The sequence below is a fragment of the Scyliorhinus canicula genome, chromosome 2 (assembly GCF_902713615.1).
Source record: "Scyliorhinus canicula chromosome 2, sScyCan1.1, whole genome shotgun sequence".
Classification (NCBI taxonomy): domain Eukaryota; kingdom Metazoa; phylum Chordata; class Chondrichthyes; order Carcharhiniformes; family Scyliorhinidae; genus Scyliorhinus; species Scyliorhinus canicula.
In genome coordinates this window covers 83,690,933-83,705,187 of record NC_052147.1, presented here as the reverse complement: position 1 = coordinate 83,705,187, position 14,255 = coordinate 83,690,933, and the positions used below count along the sequence as shown (strand labels likewise).

Genomic DNA, 14,255 nt, shown 5'->3' with positions numbered 1-14,255 from the left:
CTAAATGTAATATCTCCAAATTTGCAGATGACACAAAGCTGGGTGGGAGGGTGTGCTGTGAAGTTGCAGAGATGTTTCAGTGAGATTTCGACAAGTTGAGCAGGTGGGGAAATACATGTCAGATGCAGTATAATGTGGATAAATGTGAGGTTATTCCATATGATCGCAAAAACAGGAAGGAAAATTGTCCAAATGGTTATAGATTGAAAGATAGCAATGTGCAATGAGACCTGGGTGTCCTCCTACACCAGTCACTGAAAGTAATCATCCAAGTTCAGCAAGCGGTAACAAAGACAAATTGGTCTACATAGCGAGAGGATTTGAGTACCGGAACAAGGATGTCTTGCTGAAATTATACAGGGCCTTGGCGTGACCACATCTGGAATATTGTGCGCTGTTTTGGTCTCCTTACCAGAGGAAGGATGTTCTTGCCATGGACAAAATGGTGCAAAGGTTTACCAGACTGATTCCTGGGATTGCGAGATTGACGTATGCGGCAGAGATCCAGTTGGTTAGCATTATATTCAAAGTTTAGAAGAACGAGGGGTGATCTCATAGAAACCTAGAAAATTCTAACATGATGAGGCAGGGTAGATGTATAAGAATGTTCCCGATGGCAGGGACTGTGATGAGACATTGCTTCACCCAGAGAGTGTCACCGATGGAATTCGCTACCACAGAAAGAGGTTGACGCCAAATAATGGTTTCAAAAAGGTGTTCGGTATAGTTTTGAGGCTGAAGTGAAGGATGTGGGGGGAAAAGCGGGACCAGGTTACTGAGTTGGATGATTAGTCATGATCATAATGATGGCTGAATAGGAACCTATTTTCTATGTTTCATTTCAATTCCACGCCTCGCTCCCACTCTGACCCCTTTCTCCTTTGGCCTGCTACAGGATTCCAGTGAAGCTCACTGCAAGTTTCAGGAGTAGCACTTCATCGCTCAACTTGGCACTCCAAAACTTTCTGGACTCAATACAGAGTTCAACAATTTTAGGTCACAACCTCTCCCTCAATTTTGTTTATTTGTGCTGGTGAGTTTTCTTTTCAATGTTCTCTATTTCCTTTACTTTGTTTTTGGTTGGCAGTTAACTTCTCATTCACACCTCATCGAAACTTAACTTTGACCACAACTGCTTTTTGTTGTTTAATTTTTCCTGCCCTCCACTCTTTCAGATTTTCTCTTTTGTTCTCCCCACTCTCTGGCTTTCATTTGCTCAAAACCTAGCATATATCTAACTTTTCCCAATTTTGATGGAACTGAAAAGTTACCATTTCCAGCTCCACAGATGCCACCAGGTGTGAATATTTCCAGCATTTTCTATTTTTACTTCAGATTTCCAGCTTCCCAGAATTTTGCTTTTGCACAAAGTCTGATAATGTTGAACTAACCCACAATTTAGATTAACAAAAAAAACATCTTCAGGGAAGGATATTTGCCACCTTTACCTAGTCTGGCCTGTAGAGGCACAGCGGTGTGGTCGACCCTCAATTTTCCTCTGAAATAGCAGCAAGCTACACAAGTTCAAGAGCAATCTGTGATGGGCAACAAATGAGGGCCTTGACAGCAATATCCACAGCAACATCGACATCCCACAAAAGAAGGCTGTTGCTTTTCTTCGCATATTTTAACGATCTAAACTCAGGTGTACAGGGCACAATTTCAAACTTTGTAGGTGACCCAAACTCTAAATCCTCTGAACTGTGAGGAGGATAGTGATGGATTGTGCAGATGACATTCCATGCAGAAGTGTGAAACAATATATTTTGATAGGAAGAACAAGGAAAGGCAATATAAAATAGATCATAAATTCTAAAAGAGGAACTGGGAGTTTATTGCATAAATAACTTGAGGTTTTTCAAATTGAGGTAGCTGAATAGCTCCTATTCCTATTTTCTATGTTTCATTTCAATTCCACGCCTCGCTCCCAAGATTATGGTGAACTTCATGGAATGATGGTTCATCCTCAATTCTGGGCACCACACTTCAGAGGTGCTGAAAAGATTTAGGAGAATGGTTCCAGAGAGAAATAATAGATCTAATTAACTATCCAGTTAAGTGACTAGATTGACAAAGCTGGGGCTGTTCTCTCGTAAAAAAAATTATTAAGAGGTGTTCAAAATCATGAGGAGTCTGGACAGAGTAGACTGAGAAAAACTGTTCCCATTGGTGGAAGGGTCAAGAACCAGCAGACACCAGTTTAAGTAGGTAGCAAAAGAACTGGAGGGGACATGAAGAAAATTACAGCAGAACTGAATGTTTGGTGGAGACAAGTTCAATCAAGGCATTCAAAAGGAAATTGGATCATTGCCTGAAAAGGAGAAATGTGATATCTATATCAGGAAAATTTAAGTTCCCCATTACTATCGTTTTTGCAGTTCTCTGCAAATTTACCCCTCTGCATCTTCCCATTTGTTGGTTGTCTACAGAATACAGCAAGAGTAATGAGATCTTTATTGTTTCTTAACTGTAAACAAATCATGCTCCTGAGCATTCTAGGACATCTCTCTCCAGCACTATAACAGAAGGGAAACAGAAACCTGGAGCAGTGGTAGGCCATTTGAGGCTGATCCTCGACCTCAATGCCATATTTGGGCTTTCACCCTTTATCCATTGATGGCAATAAAATCTAAAAAAAATCTTTCTTGAATACATTCCTTGATCTCCACAGCCTTCTGTGGCAGAGAATTCCCCAGGTTCACTACCTGAGTGAAGAGATTTTCCTCATCTGTCCAAAATGGTCTACCCCATATCCTGAGACCGTGTCCTCTGGTTTTAGATTCCCCAGCCAGGGAAAATATCCCCCCCTGCATCTAATCTGTCCAGCTCTGTTGGTATTTAATGTGTTCCATAGAATCGCTACAATGCAGAAGGAGTCCATTTGGCCCATCTATTCTGCAGCATCACCCCAAAATTGTAATTTACCTCGGCTCATTCCCCCGCACTATCCCTGTAACCCCACACATCGATCATGGCCAATTCATCTAACCTGCACTTCTTTGGTCTGTGGGAGGAAACCGGATCACCAGGAAAAAAACTCACCCAGACACTGGGAGAACGTGCAAAATCCACAGTCACCCAAGGCCAGTGGCACTGAGACAGCAGCGATAACCACTGTGCTACACATTCTGATCTCATCCTTTTAAATTCGAATGAATGAATACAGGCCCATTCGAACCAATCTCTCATGAGACAGTCCCGCCAACCTCAGTATCATCCAAGTGAACCTCTGCTGCACTCCCTCTATGGCAAGTATATATTTTCTTCGGTAGGGAGACCAAAACTGATTGCAATGCTCCAGGTGTGGCCTCATCCAAGTCCCTGTATAAAACTGCAGTAATACTGCCACCCCTCCTGCTCTCCTTCCCGATATTTCCTAAACACCTCTGTATTCTGTCTTTGTTTTGAACCAAGTCTCCACCACCCCACATCTCATGTGTGCCTGCAATTCCCTAATCTTACGAACCACATATCGTGCATTTACGATACATGTACTGCAAACCTAATCTAGACCTTTGCATTCCTTTCCTCATTAAATACCTTACTATTTCTTATTTCAGTTCGATCCGTCTCTCCTGATCCTCTGTATAACCACATCCTGGTTCCGATCTCAATGCCTACACACCATTTTAGTTAAAATCCTCCTTAGCACTAGCAAACAAGTCTGTGAAAGCATTGCTCCCACCTATCCTGAAATACAACCTGTCTGGCTTGTGCATGAAACACCTCATCCAGGAACAATCCCGCTGCTCTGGGATTCTAAAGCCCTCCCTCTTGCACCATCTCTCCAGCCATGAATTCATCTGTTCTGTTCAATTTCTGCACTCACTCGAGTGCGACACTGGGTCACACTGCAGATTATCCTCGAGGTGTTGCTTGCGAGTCTACTTTCACTCAGCTAATTTTCTAATCAGCTCAATAATTCTACTTCAATTCCATGAGCTTCAACTTTAGCGAACAGTTTCTTCATCCAATGCTTTCTGGAAATCCATATACATGGCATTGTAGACATTTCTCTGTCCACTACTTTAGTCACCCATTCAAAAAAATTTATCAAGGCCATCAGACACGTACCACAAAGTGGTGGTTGAGATTTACATTAACATTTTTTTTTTTTTTAAGTCTAGAAATGACTAACCTTTGAACAAACAAAGTCAACTAGCGTTGCTTCTTCTTCACCAATGTATTCTATTATTTTTTTATTGATCCAGGGTCTAATGCGTCGGTCCATCAGATTCTGTTAAAAGAAAAGTCAGCAGGTACGACAATCAAAATAATGATAACCAGAGATTATATCACTGGATAAAAGCAAATTACTGCGGATGCTGGACAGATAAGCTTTGACAAAGAGTCATCGGACTTGAAACGTTAGCTCTTTTCTCTCCCTACAGATGCTGCCAGACTTGCTGAGATTTTCCAGCATTTTCCCTTTCGCGTCAGAGATTATATCAGTTCAATATTAATCTCACACCCTTTAACACAATCGATTCACACAGTATAGAAATGTAGGTGGTGGGTTTGGATCCGCAAATCTCAAAAGTGAGGGCAGCAGTGACGCAGTGGTTAGCACTGCTTCCTGATGGTGGCGAGGTCCCAGGTTCGATCCCAGCTCCGGGACACTGTCCGTGTGGAGTCAGCACATTCTCCAAGTATTTGCGTGGGTTTCGCCCCCACAACTCCAAGGTGTGCAAGGTAGGTGGATTGCCCATATTTTTTCATTAAAACAGTAAAAAATATATACAAGGCCAAACGGTACAAACACTAATTTTATTTTGGAGAAACAGGGTACCCGCCCCTCAGTACCAACGTTCTTTAGGGGGGGTGGGGGGTTACTCTGATTATTAAAACAGTTCACAACGTTTTTCTACAAAAAACAAATAGTACAAGCACTAAACTTTGCACTGGAGAGACCAGATACCCCTGCCTCTGTACCAACAGAAGGGAAAGGAAGAGGGGTGGTGGAGAGAGAGGGGAAAGGAGGGTGGTGCCGAGGAAGGGAGTCGGGGTGTTGGTGGAGGGGGGCCCAATAGGACACTTCCCTTCAATTATCATGTGCCAGATTCAGGGAGTCCCCCAGAGGGGGGAGAGAGGCGACAGTGTCAGGCACAAGTGAGCCCCGCACCCCGCTACATAACTAAATTGCCCCTAATTAGAAAAAGTGAATTGGGTACTCAATTTATTTTTTTTTAAATCTCAAAAGTGGCAAGTTGTCAATTATACCAGAGTGTCAAGCAGTAGCAGAGGAAATAACATGCAACTCAATGTCTCAGATAAACTAGAAGCATTTTTAACAAACCAGTATGAAGGACGCATCTCAACAACCCTTCTGCCCGACTTCTCAGCCAAGTATATGCAACACAGTGGTTAGCACTGCTTCCTCACAGCACCAGAGACCTGCTTTCGATTCCGACCTTGGGTGATTGTCTGTGTGCAGTTTGCACGTTCTCCCAGGGTTTCCTCCCAGTGCTTTGGTTTCCTCCCTCAGTCCAAAGATGTACAGATTGGGTGGACTGGCCATGCTAAATGGCCCCTCAGTGTCCAAATGTTCAATCAGTATCAATCAGTATAAATCAGTATTTAACTTCTTACAGCAGTTTTTTTTAATTGAATGCCACAAAGGAAAATATCGGCAAATGGAGTGTTTTTTTTTTAAATTGGTGGCAGAAATCACCCAGATTTTGATGTGAACCAGCTGACAGGAAATACACAGTCACACTTTTTCACTACACGCTAATAGAGGAAGTAAATCATGACATAATTTACTTGTTCTTACAGAACTGATCATGTAACTTATCACTTATATAAAAAAATCTTTGTTGACAGATGTCTCAAGCATTTTAACCAATTGAATGTGACATTTCTGGTGACAAACAGTTGCTCCAAAGTCACACTTGTTCTGAATGATAATATCCACTTCTTTCTTGAGCTGTGGGGCCATGAGCAAGGCCAGCATTATTGCTCAAAGTTAGATACCCATAAAATGCTTTCTTGAACTGTTGCAGTCTAGTTCTTTGTGATAATATGATATAACTGTGGTTGCCATAAGAGAGGAGGCAGTCCTGGACTTAATTTTAGGCAATCAAGCAGCATCAGTGAGGGAGCATTTTGCAGATTACGATCATAACTCCTTTAGACTGATTCAAGATTGTTGTGGGAAAGGACATGGATGGGGCTGAAATCAAAGTTCCAAACTGAGGAATGTCCATTATAGGAAGATGAAGGGCAGCAAGGTGGCACAGTGGGTTAGCCCTGCTGCCTCATGGCGCCGAGGCCCCAGGTTCGATCACGGCTCTGGGTCACTGTCCGTGTAGAGTTTGCACATTGTCCCCACAACCCAAAGATGTGCTGTGCAGGGTAGGTCAATTGGCCACATTAAATTTTTTGCTCCTTAATTGGAGAAAATGAATTGGGTATTCTAAAAAAAAATTTTAAAATTAAAGGAAGATGAAATATGATTTGTTCAGAGTGGACTAAGAGCAGATATGGTTTGGTAAATCTGACAGAACAGTGGGACGCATTCCAGGAGGAACTACGGAGTACAGGGCCAACATGCTCCAAGAAAAAGCGTGAGACCAACAAATCCAGTGAACCCCTTGATAGAGGGATAAACAGCATTGGATGAAGAGAAAAAGAGAGCTTTATGGCAGGTATCGGAGCGCAAAACAGCAAAAGCCCGAGAAGAGAACATAAAAGAGAAATTAGCAGAGCAAAAAGGGGGTCTGGCTGGTAAAATAAAGGAAAATCCGAAGTTGTTTTACAAGTACATTAAGGGTAAAAGGATAACAAGGGAAAGAGTCGGGCCCTTTAAGGACCATAGTGGTAATTTGTGTAGGGAGCCGGAATGCATAGCTAGGATTCTAAATTAATACTTTACGTCATTGTTCACTAAAGAGGGTAGATGTAGGTATCAGGCAGAAGGACTGTGATAAAATAAAAGAAATTAGCATGGACAGAGAGGAGGTTTCAAGTGGTCTGGTAGATAAATCTCCGGGGCTGAAATACATCCCAGGCTGTGCGAGGCAAGGGAGGAAATAGCAGGGGCACTGGCAATAATTTTCAATTCCTCTCTGGCCACAGGAGAGTTGCCAGGGAGGACAGCCAATGTGGTACCATTAATAATAAACTAGGAAACCACCAGCCACTCAGTCTAACTTATATGGCGGAGAAGCAATTCTGAGACACAGAATATATTTGCATTTAGAGAAGCAGGGATTAATCAACAGTCACAGCATGGTTTTGAGAATGTCATGTCTGACCAACTTGGTTGAATTTATCGAAGAGGTGACCACATGTGTAGATGAGGGCAATGCATTTAATAGTGTTTTTACAGAATGGAAAGAGGTCGTTCAGTCCATCGTGTCCATGCCAACCATCAAGCACTCTAATCCCATTTTCCAGCGCTTGGTCGATAGCCTTTCACACAATGGCATTTCAAGTGCTCATCTAAATACTTCTTGAAAGCTGCCGCCCCTACCACCCTTTCAAGCAGCGAGTTCCAGATTCCCATGACCCTGAGTGAAAAAGGTTATCCTCACATCTCCTCTCAATCTCCTGCCCATGACCTTAGATTTATGCCCCCTGGTTATTGAACGCTTCATTAAACCCTATCTATGCCCTTAATTTTGTGAGCGCCAATCAGATCCTCCCTCAGCCTTCTCTGCTCCAAGGAAAACAACCCCAGCCTTTCCAGTCTCACTTGATAGGTCACAGAATTTGCAATGCAGAAGGCCATTCGGCCAATCAAATATGCACCTGCCACGGAAATAACATCCCACTTAAGATCACACCTCCACCATATCCCTGTAACCCAGTATAACCCCACCTCACCTTTTGGACACCAAGGGGCTATTTAGCATGCCATTCCACCTAACCTGAACTTCTTTGGATTGTCATATAAATGCAAACCATTTTTAATGTGATCCCAAAACTCTATCCCCTCATTTAAGCTTGGAAAAAATTTCAGCCACACATTATCTCAAGGCTTGACTGAAAACGTGGTTCAGCCCATTTTAAGTCTGGAAGATCCATTTCAAAGGCTTGATCTTGGTACCAAGTGGACAGCTTTGCCACACTGACAGCCTACAAACTGTCAGCTAAAATTATTATTTAACCCTCACCTCTCTTCATCCTTCCATGTCTGAACATGTCAACTCCTTATTGACACAGGGCCCATGAAAACTCGCTGCCCTCTCTTTACCAATGGTCATTATGAATTTCCATCAACAAACACACTTAATTCTGTCCTCATTCTGCATCCACAAATTCAATGAGTGAAGAAGTCACTTAGTGCCTCTGCCATTCTGTGAATCCAACATTATTACCATTGCACAGCTCCTTCATAGAACATAGAACATAGAACAGTACAGCACAGAACAGGCCCTTCGGCCCTCAATGTTGTGCCGAGCCATGATCACCCTACTCAAACCCACGTATCCACCCTCTACCCGTAACCGAACAACCCCCCCCCTTTAACCTTACTTTTTTTATTAGGACAGTACGGGCAATTTAGCATGGCCAATCCACCTAACCCGCACATCTTTGGACTGTGGGAGGAAACCGGAGCACCCGGAGGAAACCCACGCACACAGGGGGAGGACGTGCAGACTCCACACAGACAGTGACCCAGCCGGGAATCGAACCTGGGACCCTGGAGCTGTGAAGCATTTATGCTAACCACTATGCTACCCTGCTGCCCCCGGTTGATGGCTTTGTAATTACAAAACTAAAAAAAGAGAGATACTTTTACTAAAAGGTTCCAGCTCACTGAGGCGGCTTCAGGACAATTCACATCAAATAACCTGCTCTTAAAACTCTCTCATTTTGGTTGCTGAGACAATTCATAAAATTCAAAAACATTCAAAATTAAACAAATCCACAATAGTCTGAAAAAAAGTAAATTTACTCGATCTCTCAATGTTAATCGAAAGCGAAAATGCTGGAAAATCTCTGCAAGTCTGGCAGCATCTGTAGGGAGAGAAAAGAGTTCACGCTTCGAGTCCGATGACTCTTTGTCACAGTTTTGACAAAGAGTTATCGGACTCGAAACGTTAGCTCTTTTCTCTCCCGACAGATGCTGCCATAATTGCTGAGATTTTTCAGCATTTTCTCTTTCGTTTCAGATTCCAGCATCCGCAGTAATTTGCTTTTTTTCTCTCAATGTTAATGGTCCTTAAATTAATTCCAGGATCCTGATCAGCAACTTCGCCAAAAAATAATCAGAGAATTTACAGTGCAGAAGGAGGGCATTCGGCCCATCGAGTCTGCACCGGCCCTTGGAAAGAGCACCCCACTCAAGCACACACTTCCTTTGGGGTAAGGGATGGGGTATCCCTTTAACTCAGTAAATGCAATTAACTTTTTTGGACACTAAGGGCAATTTAGCATGGTCAATCCACCTAACCTGCACATCTTTAGACTGTGGGAAGAAACCGGAGCACCCGGAGGAAACCCACGCGCACACGGGGAAAACGTGCAGACTCCACACAGTGACCCAAGCCAGGAATCGAACCTGGGACCCTGGAGCTGTGAAACAACTGTGCTAACCACTATGGTACCATGCTGCCCATAATCAGATCTTCCTTGGGCCATACCCTACCTGTGTACTAGAGTTTGTTGGAATATGCACATCAATTATTGAGATATATTGTTCACAAACAGTAGCAGAGGTAATAAAGATCATACCAACAATCAGAAGTGGAAAAATTGACTGACTTCAGTACCACTATCCAACCCCAGGAGGAACTAATGATTGTTGCTTTATTACTGCCATTACAGCAGAAATCTGTTAACTCAACTCGGCCATGATCACACATAGGAATTTCCGATCTGGAGGGTTAACACTATCAATTCTGTAAACCAATTGAGCAAAGAAATCTGGGTGTTTCATCCTCCCAGCCAGCATTTACACTTGATCCCCCAACAACTTGGCTGAGTGCAGAAATTAAACTTTCGAATTGTGGGATCAAACCAGTCACTGACATCGCTCAAGATAGTACCTAGTAGTACAAGAGTGCATTGCACCACTCTCTTTTTCACTCTCAAGATTTGTTGAATTTATACTTTTACACTAATGCGCTCCTTGAAACACTACGGCAAACAGCAGATTGTGTATTGAATGACGCACTGACTCCATTTATGCATCAATGTCAAAACTGTACAACTTACATCTCTCTTCACAAATAATCCCCAATTTGGGAAATAGATACGTTATCATGCTTACCAGTTACAAACCGTCAAATAAAAGCAGAGAAGCATACCGTGTCCACAATAGACCAGTCAAGAGGATACGCAAAGAGTTCTGGTTTAGCTGTTGGGATTTTCTCAATCAGATTTTTTATGTGTTTTCGTTTCTCTTCAGTATTGACATTTCCCTTGGAGGCACCCTTTTCGTCCTCTGAATAATCCAATGGGACAAGTTTCCGCTTACGAGGAACTTCATCACTATCTTCATCATCAAACTTATTGAAAACACTATCAACCGGAAGTTTCTTTCTTTTGACTGAAATTGTCTGACTCGGACTACTGGAACCACCTGAACAGAAGAAAGGATAAAAATCACATTCAGATTCACGAGTCAATTCACTGCTCATTGGGACCAAATCACTTCCATTACTTATTACCATTAATGTAGACCTTAAGTCAAATTACTTGCTCAACATTGAATATTTGAATATAAGCAGTCTGTCAAATCCCTGGTGAACATGCTGCAAGGACAACTTGAGTAGTTTCCAGCTCAAGATTTAGGACACCACACTGAAAAATTGAACAGTTCGCCCACACTGAGGACTTGATGTCAAGCACGCACTCACTGCTATAAAGAACACAAATGAAGCTACATCCACTCTGCACTACACTTGAGCAGCACCCATAGAAACAGAAATTGGGAGTAGGCCATTTGGCGCCTCGAGTCTGATACATCATTCATTATCATGGCTGATCATCCAAGTCAGTAATCCACTTTCTCCCCCATATCCTTTGATCTATTTAGTCCCAATAGCTAACTCATTCGTGAAAACATATGTTTTGACTTCAATTGTTTTCTGTGGTAGCGAATTCCACAGGCTCACCACTCTCTGAATGAAGAAATTTCTCCTCATCTCAGTCCTCGTGTTCCCTGGATTTGGACTCCCTGAGACCAGGTCCTCAGAGTTGGAGAACCATTCCATTTTTCTGTACTCCCCTGCTATCAGGAGCATTCTTCCTGCACCTACCCTGTCTTGCCCTGTAATAATTTTATAGGTTTCTATGAGATTTCCCCCCCCCCCCCCATTCTTCTAAACTCCAGCATATATAATCCAGGTCCACCATCCCAGGAATCAGTCTGGTAAACCTTTGCTGCACCTCCTCTATAGCAAGAACATCCTTCCTCACATAAGGAGAGCAAAGTGGCACACAATATGCCAGGTATGGTCTCACCAAGGCCCTTTATCTTGTTTGTCTGTGCTCAAATTTACTCCAGATCCCTAAAGTGAAAGAACAATGATGCTTAAAAGATTATGAATGCTTCAAAGATCATGAATGAGAAACAGCAATTTCAAGAAAAACTCGTTATCTTCAGCAACAGTTGTATATAGTGTTCATTAATAATGCCTTACCTAATTTGAGGCTCAGCCCTATTTTAGGCCGCTGCTCCTCTTGCTGTTGATCTGGAGAATTCTCATGTGGAATGATAATGCCACAGGGAGATTCATCTGCTGGAGTATTAGGTGTAGCATTTCCGCTCGCTGATGAAACAGAGGGGACAGAACAAATAGGGCGCAAGGTGGGTTTAAGACAGGGTTTCTGTTCTGGCTCTTCCTCCTCTTCATCCAGTCGCTCCTCTTTCTCTGGCTTCTCCTCCTCCTCCTCCTCCTCTTCCGATTCTGGTTCTTGCTTGATTGGCTGTTGCCGCCGCCTCTCTGCTTCCTGTTCCATCTGTTCACAATAAAATTATAACATGTACAAGATAGAGTTATTGGCATCAAGTCCACTCCTCCCACAAACCATGTACAAATTACATCATCATGAAACCTAACTTCCTGGGCAGACATTTCACATCTACCCAAGGGCATTAGCTAACGGGCCCACCAGGTTCCATGTTTGCGTGGAAGCTATAGTGGGCACATTCGCCAAGCCATCAGAATAAACCCGCTTTTTTTAAGGAACAAAATAGCGGGTTTATTCTGATGGCTTTATACTCTGATGGCTATCACTATCAATGGTGCAAATACATGCCTTGCCATGGCGATTTCATGCACACTGGGTCTGCCCAGAGTGGCTACAGCAGAACAAGTAGTATGGTTCATATAGAGATGAAGCAACTCAATTACACCTGCCTTCCTCTTAATGAGGCATTTAATAATGTTCAAATAAGCAACCAAATAGATTTGACTAATCTTACTAGGATTCAACATTTCTATTGGTAAGTCTTACGTTGCGGGCTGTTCATTTGTCTTCTACTTCCATGCCAAATTAAGCCTTGTTATATCTACATTATGTCCCTTAGCATTGGAGTAAGTCATACATTCAAAGAATATTTTTAGAATTTACAGCGCAGGAGGTCGTCATTCAGCCCATCGAGCCTGCACCAGCTCCTGGAAAGAGCACTCCACTTAAGCCTATAGCTTCACCCCAGCCCCGCAACCCAGCAAACCCAACTTTTTTAATATAAAGTTGGAAATATCCAACTTTTTTGGATATAGAAAATTCTCTAGATTTCAAAAGACTTGAGGCTTTTTTGATTATTGGTAGTCTGTTAAACATATAGTGGCGCGGTGGCAGAGTGGATCGCACTGCTGCCTCACAGCACTAGGGGGCCCAGATTCAGTTCCGGCCGAGGGGGGAGTGACCGTGTGGAGTTTGCACGTTTTCGCCATGCCTGTGTGGGTGCTCAGTTTTGCTCCCAAAATCCAATGGTATGCAGGTTAGGTGGAGTAGCCATGTTAAATTGCCGCTCAGTGTCTAAATGTTAGGTGGGGTTACGGGGTTCTTTCGGAGGGCCGGTGCAAACTCGAACTGCCAAATGGCCTCCTTCTGCACTGTAGGGATTCCATCATACTAATGTGAAGACTGTGAATTGGTTGGCTCTTTATGGAAGGGGTGATGGTGGCAGGAGTTCCATCATTCAAATGTATCGCTTCCTCAGATGAAACTTTATAGATCAAATTTAAGAGAATTACATCAATCAGCTACATTCTTAAAATAATTGCTTTGCCAACTTAATTCTGCCTCCAGGCATCCATTTTGCAATGGCAACTCAGTGTAAATTAACCATTTTCCCCAATTTTCAGTTAAAATTCAGCCATCCCTCCCTTTTACTTTTATTATAAATTTAGAGTACCCAATAATTTTTTTTTCCAATTAAAGGCAATTTAGCGTGGCTAATCCACCTAACCTGCATATCTTTGGGTTGTGGGGGTGAACCCATGCAGACACAGGTAAATGTGCAAATTCCACACAGTGAGTGACCTGGGGCCGGGATCGAACCCGGGTCCTCAGCGCCGAATGCGCCACTACACCACCCAGCCATCCCTTTTACAAGCATTCCAATCAGCATTACAAGTTATAAAATGCGATAACAGCTTTGCTGTTTTATATCTTAATTAAAGATATCTTAATTAAAATGCTGATTTGTAAATATTCCTATGTTACATATCCAGAATTAAGGGCAGCACGGTAGCATGGTGGTTAGCATAAATGCTTCACAGCTCCAGTGTCCCAGGTTCGATTCCCGGCTGGGTCACTGTCTGCGCGGAGTCTGCACGTCCTCCCCGTGTGTGCGTGGGTTTCCTCCGGGTGCTCCGGATTCCTCCCACAGTCCAAAGATGTGCGGGTTAGGTGGATTGGCCATGCTAAATTGCCCGTAGTGTAAGGTTAATGGGGGGATTGTTGGGTTACGGGTATAGGGTGGATATGTGGGTTTGAGTAGGGTGATCATTGCTCGGCACAACATCGAGGGCCGAAGGGCCTGTTCTGTGCTGTATTGTTCTATGTTCTATAATAGCCCATTGAATTAGGCAGTGACTCATATTCAGCTGCGATTTACCCTTTGAAGCTCGGCATCTGGGTCAGGGTGTCCTTCTGCCAGTAAACGCTGTCGAATCTCTTCATGTTCCTCCTTCTCTCTCTTGCGATCTCTTTCATCTGCTTCTATTTCTTTTTCTCGATCCCTTAAGCGTTTTTGCAAAGCACTCCCTCTAAGATTAAGAAAGAAAACTATTTCATGTAACACAGACATAAGATACCATAACGTAACCTGATTTTGTGAACAGGTTTGA

At 43.0% G+C, this 14,255-nt stretch overlaps 1 protein-coding gene across 6 annotated transcripts in view; it reads right to left on the bottom strand.

Moving 5' to 3' along the window:
* Positions 1–14,255, bottom strand: part of rbm25b (RNA binding motif protein 25b) — a 162,424-nt gene that overhangs the window by 25,456 nt on the left and 122,713 nt on the right. For 5 of the 6 annotated variants that reach the window (XM_038781556.1, XM_038781547.1, XM_038781517.1 and 2 more), the window contains exons 14-17: positions 14,024–14,174; positions 11,595–11,913; positions 10,257–10,531; positions 4,139–4,237 (exon numbers count right to left, since the gene is read on the bottom strand). In XM_038781556.1, the coding sequence (XP_038637484.1) occupies positions 4,139–4,237; positions 10,257–10,531; positions 11,595–11,913; positions 14,024–14,174 (844 nt within the window). Of the gene's footprint in view, positions 1–4,138; positions 4,238–10,219; positions 10,532–11,594; positions 11,914–14,023; positions 14,175–14,255 lie in introns of all 6 variants that reach the window. The other variant, XR_005458465.1, reaches the window with a different exon arrangement.